This window comes from Sipha flava, unplaced genomic scaffold (assembly GCF_003268045.1).
Source record: "Sipha flava isolate LNK unplaced genomic scaffold, YSA_version1 258_pilon_pilon, whole genome shotgun sequence".
Lineage (NCBI taxonomy): Eukaryota > Metazoa > Arthropoda > Insecta > Hemiptera > Aphididae > Sipha > Sipha flava.
The window spans coordinates 1,458,344-1,474,017 of NW_020272917.1; the positions used below are offsets into that span (position 1 = coordinate 1,458,344).

The 15,674-nt window shown below is 27.2% G+C and overlaps 2 protein-coding genes across 3 annotated transcripts in view; one reads left to right on the forward strand and one right to left on the reverse strand.

Annotated features, from left to right (window-relative positions):
• Window positions 1-15,674, reverse strand: part of LOC112684829 — a 31,412-nt gene that overhangs the window by 9,269 nt on the left and 6,469 nt on the right. The window contains exons 5-6 of the mRNA XM_025556527.1: window positions 12,186-12,470; window positions 5,615-5,664 (exon numbers count right to left, since the gene is read on the reverse strand). Of these exons, the coding sequence (XP_025412312.1) occupies window positions 5,615-5,664; window positions 12,186-12,470 (335 nt within the window). The remainder of the gene's footprint in view (window positions 1-5,614; window positions 5,665-12,185; window positions 12,471-15,674) is intronic.
• Window positions 4,450-5,318, forward strand: LOC112684832 (UDP-N-acetylglucosamine transferase subunit ALG14 homolog). Of its 2 annotated transcripts, XM_025556532.1 has the most exons (2): window positions 4,450-4,593; window positions 4,652-5,318. In XM_025556532.1, the coding sequence occupies exon 2, from the start codon at window positions 4,684-4,686 to the stop codon at window positions 5,254-5,256; it is 573 nt and encodes a 190-aa protein (XP_025412317.1). In that variant the 5' UTR covers window positions 4,450-4,593; window positions 4,652-4,683; the 3' UTR covers window positions 5,257-5,318. The 2 variants fall into 2 exon arrangements, with proteins under 2 accessions (XP_025412317.1, XP_025412315.1); XM_025556530.1 differs by having other exon boundaries at window positions 4,450-5,318.

The window sequence follows — 15,674 nt, forward strand, 5'->3', positions numbered from 1 at the left end:
TGTATAAATAGTAGCAAAAGAAATCAGTCAGTGAATTATTTATTTTTATTATATTTATAATAATTATTTTTGAATAATTGACGATCAAAAAATAACTTGTTAAATGTGAAAAAAAATTATTAATTAATTTATATTATGTATTTATAATCAAATAAAAATCGGTTATTCATTTATTATATATTTATAACTAGGGCGTGGATTTTTTTGTAATAAAAAAGTAAAAATATGTAAATATTTATGTTATTATTTTTACTAAAATATGTATTAAAAAACGTAAAATATTTAACAAAAAAAATCGGTATTTTACATTAATTTTTAATTATTAATTAATAATTAATTATTTAATCATCTTCATTATTGTCTTCTGCATAACAATTGAATAAGACGTACATTTAAAGATTTTCTAATTTTTATGTACGGCAGTTAAATTTCAAAGTCAACTCGTAGCGACTGAGGGTGCATTCAACGTCGACCGAGGTTAATGGGGCATATTTCATACTTCATATGTCGGATGGTGTTACTTCAATATAATTTGACATATTTTCATTTGTATTAATAAGATTATATCTAATAAATTATTTTTTTTTTTTAAACCAGTTTATTATCCAGTACGTAATTTAATTAATTTTTATTATAACTTCGGATTCTCCTTAAACTTAATTTCATTGAATTTTTGCATTTTCCACTTTCACGAGACTTTCAATTATTGTTAGATTGAATGTTTTTAATATTTTATTATTTTAACCAAGAAAAATAATTTTGGAAATATATGCTAAATTATTTTGCAAGTCATTATTTTATATAGTACCAGAAGTAAAGCGATTGTAATATCTGAATCAAGATTTGAAATATCTTCTTTCATTTTAAATCCAATATAATAATTGTAAATTAAATTAAAACTATTAAAATGATATGAAAATGTGAAATATTTACAAAATATGTAAATATCGATGAAATATTTAAAAATATGTATTTACATCAAAATATGTGAAAATATGTAAAATAAAGAAGGTCTCATATTATTCAGGGTATTATGAAACGTGCTTATTTTTAATTAGAATTGAGAAATTCACATTCAATAAATATATGTAATTACATAAAAATCCGCGCACTAATTATAACTAACTAATAAGTTTTCCTTGTGTATTGTAAAATGTTATGAGCACAATTGATACTTATATGAAAAGGTCATTTCAAGCGCAATTGGTGAACACCCAACTGAACAAATTATGAACGTGTGAACATTTGTTTCAGCATGACTGAATCTTCAAAATTGATTATCAGTCATTCAGAAACTGTTTTTATTTTACGTCATTTCTAGTGATCAGTATCGCGTCATGTAAGATGTGAACTTGATTTTGAATTAAATATTTTTTAATTTCAGTGCCTATTCAAATTATTACGTTTTTATTATACCAACCCAAAATCATAGGCGCAACTAGAGCTCTATTTCTGGGTGGGCTACATTTTAATGCTATCACCGACTCGTGGGGGCTTCACCCCCATACCCCCATTATTGATTATCAACACTAATATATTTATATTTATATTACTGAGAAGTCCTTACCTGTAATGGTTAATAATTACTTTCAAAGAAGAATTTTTTCACTTACAGACTAGCTACCTAAATGAATTTGAATAAAAAAGGATAAAAATATGTAATTGATAAAATATACAGTTCTGGCTATTAAATATTTATTACAAAATTAAATTAAAATTATTTTTCTGTCCTTTTCTGCAAATTTGTTTAAAATATCATCCACATTTACTTTGTTAGTTATATCTCTTTCTATATTCAAAATAGATAAAAATGTAAAGCGATCTTGTGCCATGGAGGATCTTAGCCAATTTTGTATTCGTCTCATTGAAGAAAATGATCTTTCACAAGTAGCTGAACTTATGGGAATAGATAAAGCCACTTGTAACAATTTAAAAAGGTTCGGATATGTTTGTTTTTCAACAACTTCTTTTACATCATTCAAATTGAAATCGTTTACACTTTACTACGATATAATACAAATTAAAAACACGTTATAGTTTATAAACTAAAATTAATTATAATCAAAACTCTCAACGCAGCCTGCTAAACAAATATCACGGACTACGGTTTTCACTTTTCTTATCTTATTCTAAGACCGTCAATACGTTTATTGTTTATGTACAATATTAACGACACGGGCTAGTTATATACTCTTCGTCCGTGATTAGCGATAAAATGTTCATAAAATGAACCTGGATTTTTGATAATTAACCGTAAATAATAAAATGTTTGATAATAATATAATGATAATATTCATATTATTGATACATTTAAACTTCTAAAGACAATAAACCGTTACACAATACACATAACTAATGGGATTCGGGAATTAGATATTACGTTCAAAAACTGGGTGGGCTAAGCCTACCCAAGCCCCCCCCTTATTTGCGCCTATGACCGAAGTAAATTGTTAAAATGGTTTTTAAGTGGTTAGTGATGATTATACTGAACTATTTTTGGATCAATATAGATAACATGAGTGTTTATGGAATATAAGTAGTGACAGTTATAAAAACCAATGAACACGAGAAAAAGCGTATGAAAGTATACGCTTTGCTTTGAATTTTCTGGTCAGTTGATTACATCAAAACAAAAATAAAAAAAGTTCGTACAAACTATAAAAAAGAGCTTTTAGTCGCTCAGGGGCAAATATATTACTTGCGACCCCCCCTCCCCCCAAATAAATCAATAAACAATTACAATAAATTAAAATATAACTTATTTTTAATTACTTAGTCGAAATCACAATCTGACAGATTACAAGTTTAAATTTTGAATTGAGTCCGCAGCTCAACAACCAGACTAGGTCATTATTATTCTACGCAGAATAAATCAAGGATATCAAATGAAAAATTGGTCGTTCTATATTATTTTTCCCCATTAACATAAGTACTATTAAGTGTATCAGAACTCAGAACTGACTCAACAATTTAAATTTAAGTACTGTTTTTACTATATAACTAGGCATGAAAACAAAAACAAATTTTGACGCGTCTCTAAAATGTTGGCGCCGGGAACAATTGCCCCCTTCGTCCCCCTTCTTAAATGCGCCTCTGTGTATGTGCACCAATGTGGGTGATTGATGATTACTGTAATCATGTGTAATTGATAATTTAATTTATAAAAAGTGCAGACCATAGCTATTAACAGTATACCACCAATGTTAGACTAGTCTGATACAATGATAATGATTTATTAACTGCGTTTTGATAATTTAATTTTGTGTTCACAAAAATAATTCTGTACTCCTATGGTACACCTATTTACTAATTTGAAATTTTTAGTTAGAAATTAAATATTAGAAATAGGTATTGTAATAAATTTGCATCATAAGATCAAGGGTGCCCGCAGGAGGGGGGACAAAGGGGTCTTTTCTCCTACTGTGAACTTTTCAAAACTATTGATAAATTATATGCCACGCATATTAATCAAAACATAATTTTATTGAGATCCATTTATGAAGTTAAGTAAATTTTTTTTATATTTTTAGATAATCTTGTACATATTTATTAGTTTAGAATATTTACTGTAGTTATGAAAAAAAATTTAAAAAAAAATGATTGAAGATGTTATACAATTATTTTGTATGCAACCAAGAGGCATAGAAATTTTATTTTATATTTAATATAACTATAATTAATTTGTAACATCTACATTAACATATATTAAAAAACTATTAATCTTGTATTGTAAACCTACACATATGTGATAACGTAATGTTTTTTTTCTATGTAGGTTATGCTATTTTAGAACGAAGATACCAGAAATATATTAAAATATAAAATAACCTTTTTGATTTGGCTTTAGAATTTTAATCTTGCCTTGGGTAGGATTTTATCCTATGGGCGCGCTTTAAAAATATTATCAAGTTTTAATAAGTAGGTTGGTACGTCGTTAATAAATTGCTACCTACATAATTATATGTAAAGATAAAATGAATGGTTAAAATTTTTTGAAAAATCATAGCACACTCATAAATATCAAAAATATCATAGTTTAACAGTTGACATCTTTAGCGTACAGCTGAAAAGTGTGCTTAAAATAAAAAAAATAAGGGAAAAGTATTATTTGAAAATTACTTTATCAGTGTGTCAACCATACAACTTATACAGTTTTATATGTATATTAAAAATATACCTCATATAAAACTCTATACTTTTATAGTCGAACAATGATAAGTGACTCATTTTTTTTTAATCTTTCTATCGTAACTAAAATCTGGTTTTCTAGAAATGAACGTTACTTCAAATTTAAAACATCTTAATTTTGTTTTGTATAACTATATAAAAATATTGATATGCGGTAACCATAGAAACATTATCGTTAAAATTTATTATCATATATTTTATCAAATACTCGTGGAGTGTGAAATGTGAAAATTATTTTCTTGAAGATAACATCTATATGTTTAAAAAAAATATTTCTAAGCTCGTACATGTTTTATATTATTTTAGTTATTTTAATTTTTATTTATTTACTGATATCAAATGCTTCTTCTTATGGTGTAATCAATCGTACATAAAATTAAAGTGTACTTCAGTAATTTTAAAATTGTATCAATTGATATGTTGTTTTTTATCTTGTGGTTGCTGATTCCAACTATATTTTCAGCCTACTTTTCTGCTCGTCTTATATATTTGATTATGCAATGTCTTATTGGTAATCGTTCACTCAAAACATTAAGACATCCTGCTCGTACACTAATTGTCATTGGTTCAGGTGGACATACAGCTGAAATGTTGCGTTTAATGAATAAAATGAACAAGAAAAAGTTTACACCACGTTTGTATTTATTAGCTAATACAGATACAACAAGCCAAATCAGAGTGGAAAATGAAGAATGTGGCATAGACTGGTCTATAGTCAAAATACCACGATCCAGATATGTAAATCAATCATATTTAACGTCAATTTTTTCTACTATTTATTCTATTTTTATGACTGTGCCTGTAGTTATATCATTCAAACCCGATTTAGTACTATGCAATGGTCCAGGCACTTGTGTTCCAGTATGTTTTGTTGCATTCTTAGTGAAATTATTTCATTATGTAGATACATCAATTATATTTGTAGAAAGTATCTGTCGGGTAAATACTTTATCTTTAACTGGGAAAATAATGTATTTCTTTGCAGATTTAATAATTGTGCAATGGTATGAACTTAAACAAAAATATGGAATGAGGGTCAAATATCTTGATGAAGGATTGTCTTCTTAAATTTTTACTTAAAACAAAATTATAAATATTTTTATTTATGTATATATTTTTAATAAAATGTATGTTTGCATAATAGCTAATAAAATTTTAGAATAGATGAAAATGTTAATATGTGTGATTCTATTTTAAGAATAAAATGTATTATAATACATTTTATTTTATCTATAGACTAAAAATAAATATTCTTATTATTTTTCTTTTTTTTTCTTATTACATATCAATAATTTTTAATTTATTTTGTGAATTTATTCTTTTGGAATTTATGACTTGAACATTATTGTCAATTTCATTTTTACTAAAATATGTTTAAATATTTTATAATTTTCAAAATAATAAGAATGTTTCATATTGTACTTACTCTTTATCTGATTTGTCCATTTTCTTATTTTTTGTTATCTTATAATTTCTCTAAAATCAACAAAAATTTATAATTAAAAGTATGAAAAACAATCATACATTTCAAATAAGTACTATAAGAAGATTGTAAGAAAAAAATAATATTTAAAAATGTATTTCATAATTAAACTAATTATATAATACTTTAACTTAATATTTTTTTAATTAAACCTTACATTTAATTATTTGTGTGTAATAAAAATATTTAAGCTAAGTGCAGATAAAATGTAATTGGTGAAATTGAAGATTTCTATATTTCACTAACAACCTGATGGTTTTAACCTTTTCAGATATGTTCTGAGTGCAGCGTTGTAAAATATACTTTTGAAATGTATTTAAAATACTAAAAAAAAAAAAAAAGAAATTGCGTCTGTTTGTTAGAACTTAAAATATAAGCCAATAAAGAAACAAATATTAAAATTTATATCCACTTATATATTCTTAAAGTCTTTCTGGTCCTAATTTAGTTAACAGATATAAGAAGTATAAGAAAATATAAAAACGTTATGGTGAAACCAATAAATTTCAGATCCGTTTCAGATTTTAAAATATTAATATTAATAGATATTGAAAAATAAAAATCAATTATGTTGATAAAATTTCTGATGTTCAAAAAATTACTTAGGTACTTACTTTATTAACATACAAGAACTTAAGTTAGTACCTATTTAAATTTGATACTATGAAAAGTATAAAAGTATTAAAATACCAGAACTTAAATATTTTTACTATAAGACTTAAAATAGATATTAAATAACTAACTAGAAAGTATTATTTTTAGATTTTAAAAAAGTTAAGATCGTGTTCGTATTTAGGTCATTTTGGATTATTACTGAGTTCTTACTATGGGGGGGGGGAGATTAAATCTTCTTTGCTTGAGTTAAAAATGTATTTATGTATAATTTTTACAATATTAGGTAGGGGTTTATAAATATGTAAATTTCAAATGTATCCCGCCATCAACGTTTCTATCCTAAATTTTACCGACCGTGACATGTAGATATTAAATATATAAAAATTAGCTTACAATACTGCCATGTGTTTGATGTATAAATAGATGGAAAGAATTGAAATGATGTACCAAAAATTGGTATTGTTCAGTGAATTATTTCTGTAAATATTTATTATTTCTTTCCCCCTTCCATCCAAGCCTAATTTTAATTACGTTATTATGGTAAAATATATATTTATCATTAAAAAGTGAAGGTTTCTAACCTACCTACATGTATACTTGAAATGTTTAAGAATAAAATAATCTATTATTAAAAAATCAGTCCGATGCACATTACCTACATCGATATAACTTAAATAACATGTAAATATTTAGCTACAGGTGAAATCCCAATCCTTTGATTTTCAATTTTCAAAACGATTTCTTAGTCAAAAACAAAATCCTATCTACCATCTGCATTTAAATTTGCTCCCAAAGAAAAATATTGCGCTTTTTTGAATTACGAATACCTACCTATTATATATAATGAATAAGTACAAATCCCAATTATAAATATAAATGATGGACAGATAATATAAAATTAGAAATATTTCAAATTAATTAAAATAAAAGTAGCATACTAACATCAAATGAACCGTTGGTCCTCTCAGTACAAAGTATAGCATGTGGGGAAAAAAATCCCTTATTAAATGATATTCTAAAAAAAAAATTTGTATAACCACAAAGTACAAACAATAGATTTAAAAAGTCCACCAAACATACCTATCCACCACTTTACTTCTAAAATATGTGCCTAAACACGGCCCTATTTGAACGCTTGAAAATTGTTTGAAATCTGAAAAGTTGTAGATAAATATAAACACATGTAAAAATGTGAAAACTTATAGCATAAATACTTGGCTGTCGCAATGGTGGTAAGGTGTTTGGACGCACTTGATTGATTGTTTGTTTGTGATAAAAATTATTACCAATACGACGAAATTCCGTCTGAGAATACAATTTATAATTATAGTGTCAACATTAAATATGGACAATTTATAAATATCATTGGTTTTAAATGTAAAAATTACAAATAATATACATAAAAAATATATTAGTAATACATTTTGAGGTTATTCACCTTTGATCAAAACGGTGTTTATAGATTTCCTGTCACGTTTATATAGATTCTAGCATGGTCAATAGTAATTTACCATCCACCTAAAATTATGCATTATATGACTCAATGGCTGTTAAAAAAAACTAATTATATTGATCCACTTGGACCTTACACAAAGTAGTTACATTTTATATCGTCTGCGTTATATCATAATAAAAAGTAAACAATAAATAAACACAGTTTTATTTAATTTAAATTTTTTTACTTTGACCCAATTTATTAATGCCAATACTTTTATTCATAGGCACCTACGTTAAAAATACGTTAACAACTGAAACACGCACAAATGCTAATTTTCAACCCCTTTAAGTAGGGCATTGTGTTTCGTGACTAATGTCTCGATTTCGACCTATTTACACTATTTTACCATCAACCACGCAATGCTACTATAGGCCTAAAGACTTTCATTATTATCAAGAATCTCAATCTACAACTGGAAAGGTCGATTCTCAGATACCTTCTTGAATGACGCATTTATATTTGTGTAAATTACGGTATATTGAAAAATGTTATTTCTCCATTGAATGTGGAAATATTTTACTCATATATTTTTGTGATATTAAATGTAATAAGTATATCTTTTTACATATAAATTTATGTATAAAATTACATAAATTGCAATTTAAGTGCATATAATTAAAATTATTCACGTTTTTTTTTTTAAATGCAAAGAATTTAAAAAACTAAGACTTATGGCCAAATTATTCTAGTTAAAATTATTTCATAGGCTATTAGATTTCTGGTAGAGTTTTTTTAGTTACAAATCTGCAAAATCGTTTATACCTTATCAAAGTTTAATTAGATCAAACAATAATAGAGCTCCTCATAAAGCTAAAGTTGAAATGAATATAGATCAAAACTAAGAAGAAATTAGTTTCTAAAATTTGAAACTACCTTGGCTTTATCCAAAAATAATAATTTTCTTTCTAATGTCATTAGTTGTTACGGTTCTTAATATTTTTTCCAAAGCTTCAATGATTATTTTAATATAAATCTCAGATTCAAATTATTTAATTATGTAAAATAATAACTAAAATATAATTAATGAATAAATAATAATTAAAATAAAAGAAGATAGGAGCCAATAGGTAAAAGATAAGCTTATTTTTAAATCTATTTTGTATCAATAAATAATAATCATAAACCATAATACTAAAAATAATAAAGTGAGTTATTATTAATAACTAGAGTCCGGATTTGTATGCACTCAAAAAGCCCAAAATAGTATGCATTAATACATCAAAAACCTTCAAAATATGCACTTGATATGCTCTTATTTTTTTAATATTATGCAAAAACATGCTCTTACCCAAAATATATGCATTTTAATATATTTTTTTAATTTCTTCAATAAATAATAATTCAAAAAAATTAGAAAAATTTAATTTTTTAATTATAGACATCAACTTTAAACATTTATTAAACAACAGTAATTATTTAAAAATATATTCAACAAATAAAACAAATACTTTAATTAAGAATAATAAAAATTAAAAATAAAAATGTATTAAATCCTCTTATACCATTTCTTTGGTACATATTTATGAAAAAAAAATACAAAGTAAAGACATTTTATAAAAAAACAATTAAAACCAATAAAAACATAATTTTGTTATTAATAAAAAATATTTTGATAAATAGATACAATGTATGATTTTTAATTATTATAAAAAGAGTTGACAATAATATATTTTTCCATGTGCCCAGGTGTTATATTTGTCCTTCTATCACTTAGTATGTGTTTATAAAGATTAAACGACCTTTCCACATCTACTGATGTCAGTGGTGCATACTTCATGTTGGCCATAGAGCAAGGGTTGAAGTTTTCTGGAAGTTGTATTTCATTGTTACGTGATATAATTAGTCCAATTTGTTTCATTACCTTAAAAACCTTTATTTTTTTGACGCAATTGTGATATTTTAGTTTTTAAAATAGAACCTTTGTCACCCTGTATATTTGATATTTCTGAAATGATATTTTTCATAATCTCTAATGTTTGTACTAAAGTCAATTTAGGATCTTCTAAATTTGTAATTGCCCCAATGAGTTCAGAAAAGTTAATTTTTATAAATGCTAAATCATTTTTTACTATAGGTAAATTGAACATTTTCTTACAACTCTACACTTGCTGACAAATCATTGTCTAGTTTTTCTATTACAATTTTAATACCTTCATAGTTGTTTACATTAAATATAACTGCTTCTATCCATGTACCTCATCTTGTAATAACTGGTTCAGGTGGTAATGGCAAACCGGGTAGTGTTTCTTTATAAATTTGAATACGAGAAGGTGACTTAAAAAAAATTTTTTTTCACATTGTTAATCAATTTGTTTACATTAGGGAACAATTCTCTAACTTTTTCTGTTACTCTGTTTAACATATGTGCTACACATGTTATGTGAACGATATTTGGGTAAAAGACCTTTAATGAATCTCCTGTTTTGACCATATATGGTGCTACATCTGATAAAAACAACCGTAGGTTTTCATCGTTTTCCCCTGCAGGCCATATTTAAGTTGTCATTAATGAACCGAGATACTATAGAGTGATTGGTTTTAGGCAGTTCTTTACATGCTAAAAGATAGAATTGACTCGATGTATCATGTTTTAAAACCCCAACTATTAAATTTGCTATTTAGCGGCCGTTTGTATCAGTTGCTTCGTCAACAGCAATCTAAATATCTGAATTGCAAATAACTTCTCATTGCAATATTAACATTATCATAACATGGACCAAGATAATTTTTCTTTAATGTACTCTCGTCAGGAATATGCTTAACTGTATACTTCTCCAAAAAATTCTTGAATTCGGGAATTTGAAGTTTATTCCAAGGTATATTAGGAACTACCAAAGCTGCACAAAGATCCACATTAAAAACGTTACCAGGGACCTGTTCCACCAATATACTTTGCAACTTTGCACTTTGCACTTTTCATTTGTATTTTTGTTCCACCAAAAAGTGAAAATGAAAAATGAAAAATGCAAACTGAAAAGTGAAATGTTTACCACTTTTCATTGTTTTCTGTTTTCATTCCACAATTATATTTTTTGATGAAAAGCTTAAGAGAGTGTTCATTAAACATTGATAAAAAATACAGACGGAAATTTTACTCCATAGAAATTTGCAAAGTTATAAATTTTTTTTTTTTAATAATTAAATTTATCAAGATTCACTTGAATTTTTAGTTACAGTCTTTAGTCTTAGTTAAGATTAAGTAGTATTGTTAATTATGTAACGATTAGAATGACTCATAAATGATGATATTTATGATGAAAGGTGATCTCAGCGAATATATAGAGAATGAGTATACTTTGAATTATGTGACCGTTAGTACCGTCAATGTTTCAGACTAACAAAAAATCAAATTGCGTTCAGATAACAGCTGTTAGATAACATGATAAGAAATTGAAAAGTGGTAACGTAATTTTCAAAACGTTACCACATTTGAAAAGTATACAATTCTCGTATGTGGAATGAAAAGACTTTGCATTTTGCATTTTTCAGAAATTGAAAAGTGCAAAGTGAAAAGTTGCAAAGTGTATTGGCGGAACAGGCCCCAGATTTCGGTTTTGCATCCAATACAAATAATTGTTTTTTGTTTTTATTTCCTCTACGTTTTAGAGCACTATTATGTAAAGCGGTATCAACGTGTTGTTGTAATTGAAATTTTTTTGAGCACACAATTTTTTCGTCATATAATTGACAAAACACTACAGAACCGTCCGCGGTAAAAATGGTTTGGTCTGTTTTTTTATAAAGAGCAATCCATGTTTTTATTAAAGTTGGAATAGCGCTTCGACTTTTCGGCATTTTAAAAATTATAAATTGTAATCAAATGTAAATTTTAATTTATAAATTTACGGAACGCGGATCACGAAAGATATATGAGCACTAGTGCACTATTGACTGGCGATTATGCCCGACAATGGCAACGCAACAACACGACGCGGCGTGTTTAAAAAATATGTCTAATAATAAAACCAGTCAGCATTGTTGCCGATGACCGTGTTGCAATAAATGAGATATAATTTTAACAGAAACTGTGCAAAAATATAACATACGGAGAATAACATTTATTTCCCAACAATACGTAGGTAATGAACTAATAATTTCTACGATGAAATTGAAACAAAATAATTGGTTTAATAAACTTTTATACAAAATATGCTTGAATATGCAAAAATGTTCAAATATGCATTTATAAACAAAATAAACTTTTTTCCATGCATTATCTGTTGCACAAATCATCCACATTTCTTACTCCCATTGAAATGCATACACTCATTACAAATATGTAAATGCATACAAATTCGGACTCTAGTTATTAGCATAATTTTTAAAAACTAAGTAATAATATAAAAATATTTATTGTCTTATTAATTAAACACACACTACATGAATAAATGTGCTTTTTACCTGACGTGGAATTAGTAATCTTATTGATTTGTTTTTCAATTCGTCTTTGGGATGTTTTGGAATGTTCAATGCAGGCTTGATTGGTATTGGAATACCAGTAGGCCTTATTATCTCAGGATCATCAGAAACTTCAGGACTTCTTATTTTAATTAATTCACCTCCGAATGTTACTCTTCTAGGAGTTTTTGATATTTCTACATCATCTTCATCGTCGTAAGAAGATATTGATGAATCTCGACCAGACGAGGAGGATATTCTATAAACTTCACATAGTACTTCAAAGTCCTACGGAGAAAATAATCGAACTAAATGTAAATGTAATGCACTTCTTAATCTAATTTATAGTAAAATTAAAAATGATGATTTTTGTATAAATATTAATTTTTATCATGTAAACTACATTTTAAAAGTAGGTTTGTTTATTAATTCTGTAGGATATTTTTTTATTGCTTTCCTATTTCCATATAAAATAATCCAAGGGCGTCAGAAATATAATATCCTCAAAAAAAAAAAAAAAAACCTTTGACCGTCATGACATTTTTAATTTAATTTGTCACATTTAATTATTTTTTGACTAAATAAAAAATAGATTTAAGACAAAAATGAGGTTTGTAATCATTTTTTGGTAACTCTTGGAACAAATAATCTTAATATATATTTTATGTTACAGAAACAAATTTGCTCCCCCCCTCAAATATCATAGCTATACTTTGTCAAGAGTTTTGTTAAACTTCAAAAATAAAATTACAATTATTTGTAGTTATTGTTTAAAATATGTTTTATGTTAAGCCGCGTCTAGACCAAGAAACATTTGTCACGGACTTTGTCTCCAATGTCGGTGGCAAAATGTTTCTTTAAATGTCACCGACAAAATTTAAAAACAAATGCGTCTACACCGAGGCAACATATTTTAATAAAAAAAATATTTTAATTTTGGACAAAATGTGGAACGAGAATGACGTGGTGATTGCCGCATGTACTTGTGTAATTTTTAGTTTAGAAGCAAGAAAGGCTTCCAAAAAGAGATATTGGGTTCGTCCTAGTCAGACATAGCAGAAATATAGTGGTAATGATTTAATGACTGATCTTAAACGTGATGACATTGGTCTATCTGGAGAATTTAATATACCTAATATAATATATAAGAGTAAAAATAATAATAAAATAAAATAAAAATATACACTACGTATAGGCGGACGAAGCAAAACTGAACGAAAATCAAATAAATAAATAAAATATGATGCATTTACTAAATGCTAATCGACAGAATTTGACCGGTCTGGACGAGTCAACTCATTGTCAGCGACAATGTTTAAACTTTATCGAATTTTTCCCACTTCGGATGGAAAACAAAAATTTGTTGATAACAATGTCGCTGACACAATTGTCGGTGACAAATTTTAGAAACAATTCTAATTTTTATCGACAACATTGTCGATAACATATGTTTTCGACAAATGTTTCTTAGGCTAAGCTCACACGAACCACTCAGTGGCGTATTTACGGGGGGGGGATATGGGGGATAGATCCCCCCCTTGACCTTTTTTTTTTTTCCTAGGTAGCTATAAGTTGTCTCATTTTCTCTAATATTCTTAATATGATATTACTTTCAAGCATGTATGTTTTCTGTTTTCTAAATGTTCTTGTCGCGGTAATTGTACCGCTCTGATAGTCTGGTATACTAATCGCCACTAATCGTTTATCGTTGGCGGCATGTACGACTATCAGGCAACAAAAACTATACCTATATTATGGTGTACTGTATTTTGTACGTTTCTGCGAATTATTTTTCATGCAAGAGTGTTTATAATAAACCCGATAAGCAATCGGTAAACAAAACAAAATGACCATGAAGACCGTGGATTAACCATAGGGCGGCCGGGCGGGTTTATTTTTAGAAAATTTGTTACTAGTAGATTTATGGCTAATGTATAGCTATATATATATATATATATATATATTATCGTATGATATCGTGATTCGTTAAAAGTAGATATGTACGGTCGTTGGTCGTTGACGGATAGCGACGCCGCGCCATTCTGAGTACTGACTTACTGCCGAATTGACTATTGTTCGACTTTATTTTTTGCGTCTTGTAAGTTGTAACTGTGAAGTTTTAAGACAATATGAGTAATACTCAAAAACAAAAAAAAACTTTATTTTCTTATTTTAGTACAAATAAAAAAATTTGTTTGGAAAATGATGAGGTAATTATAAAGATTAATTCTTATTTTGCCTTGATCCACACTAACCTCAATAGGTAACAAGTTAGGGGATTTTAAAAATGTATATTATGTACGAATTTATGGGTGTTAGGATGTATTATTATATATTTCATCCCCCCCCTAGCAAAATTCCTAAATACGCCACTGGAACCACTCGTGAACGATTTTTTGTGGTTAAATTGTGGTTGTACTGTCGGCGAAATCGACCACTTTTAAACAACTTTTTTGTGGTCGTTAGAAGTCCGAACCGACGTCAATATAACCACACCACAACGGCAAATGTGGCGTACGTTCTATTTTACATAAAAATATTACATGTTTTGCTAGTGTAAAAATGGACTTTGAAGAGGAAGCACTGTTATTACTTTTATTACAGCGAAGAATACGGTGTCGTAAGAAGAGACAATTTTGGGTCATTCCTATTATTGAAAATAAAAAGAGACTCCCAAGCTTTAGCTTTTGTAATACAATTACTATAACTGTTTGAGGTTTAAATTCCAAGTACATGGTAAATTATGCAATTCTTCTATAAACAATTCTGTGTCAAATGCGTCGTCGTTTTCACTTTGTTCGGTCATAATTTATCTCGTATTGAACACCAAACACGTCAGCATGTACTAATGAACAACTCAACCAACTCAACAAATTTCATAACACTAGTCATAAAATAATAATGATAATAATATATGTATAGATTATACAGATATCAATGATATTTCTATAAATATAAAATAATAAGTGCTGGTAGCAAGTGGTCGGAAAATTTTCAGCAAACAATTAAAATAACAAGTTAAATATAACCGAAAAAAATACTTCATCAATTTATTTAACGGTATTTATGTAAAAAGCTATTTTAAGCTAAAAGTGGTCCGTAGAATTTTGAGGATGTATTTAGTGGTCCGTGAGGTCCAAAAGGTTGGCGACCGCTGATCTAATCGATAATAAAATTACTATGTGTACTAACTTTAGCTACTAGTAATTATAAGATAATTTTTTCTGATTTGATTTATAAAGCCATCCTAAATTTTCGGCCACCCTTGTTTTTCTTGTTTTTTTAAAACCTCGCGCACCTGGTTAGCACGGCCCTATTTATATACATATTCGTACGGAGAATGATGGTATCATAATTTAAAATAGTAATAGTAAAAATTACACAATGCAGGAAATTGATTGTCGACAACCATTAGCTATTATCATCACGGCTCAGATTTGGTGTGGAAACCTATTCCATACACTTCATAATAATGCAACCATTAGCTATTAT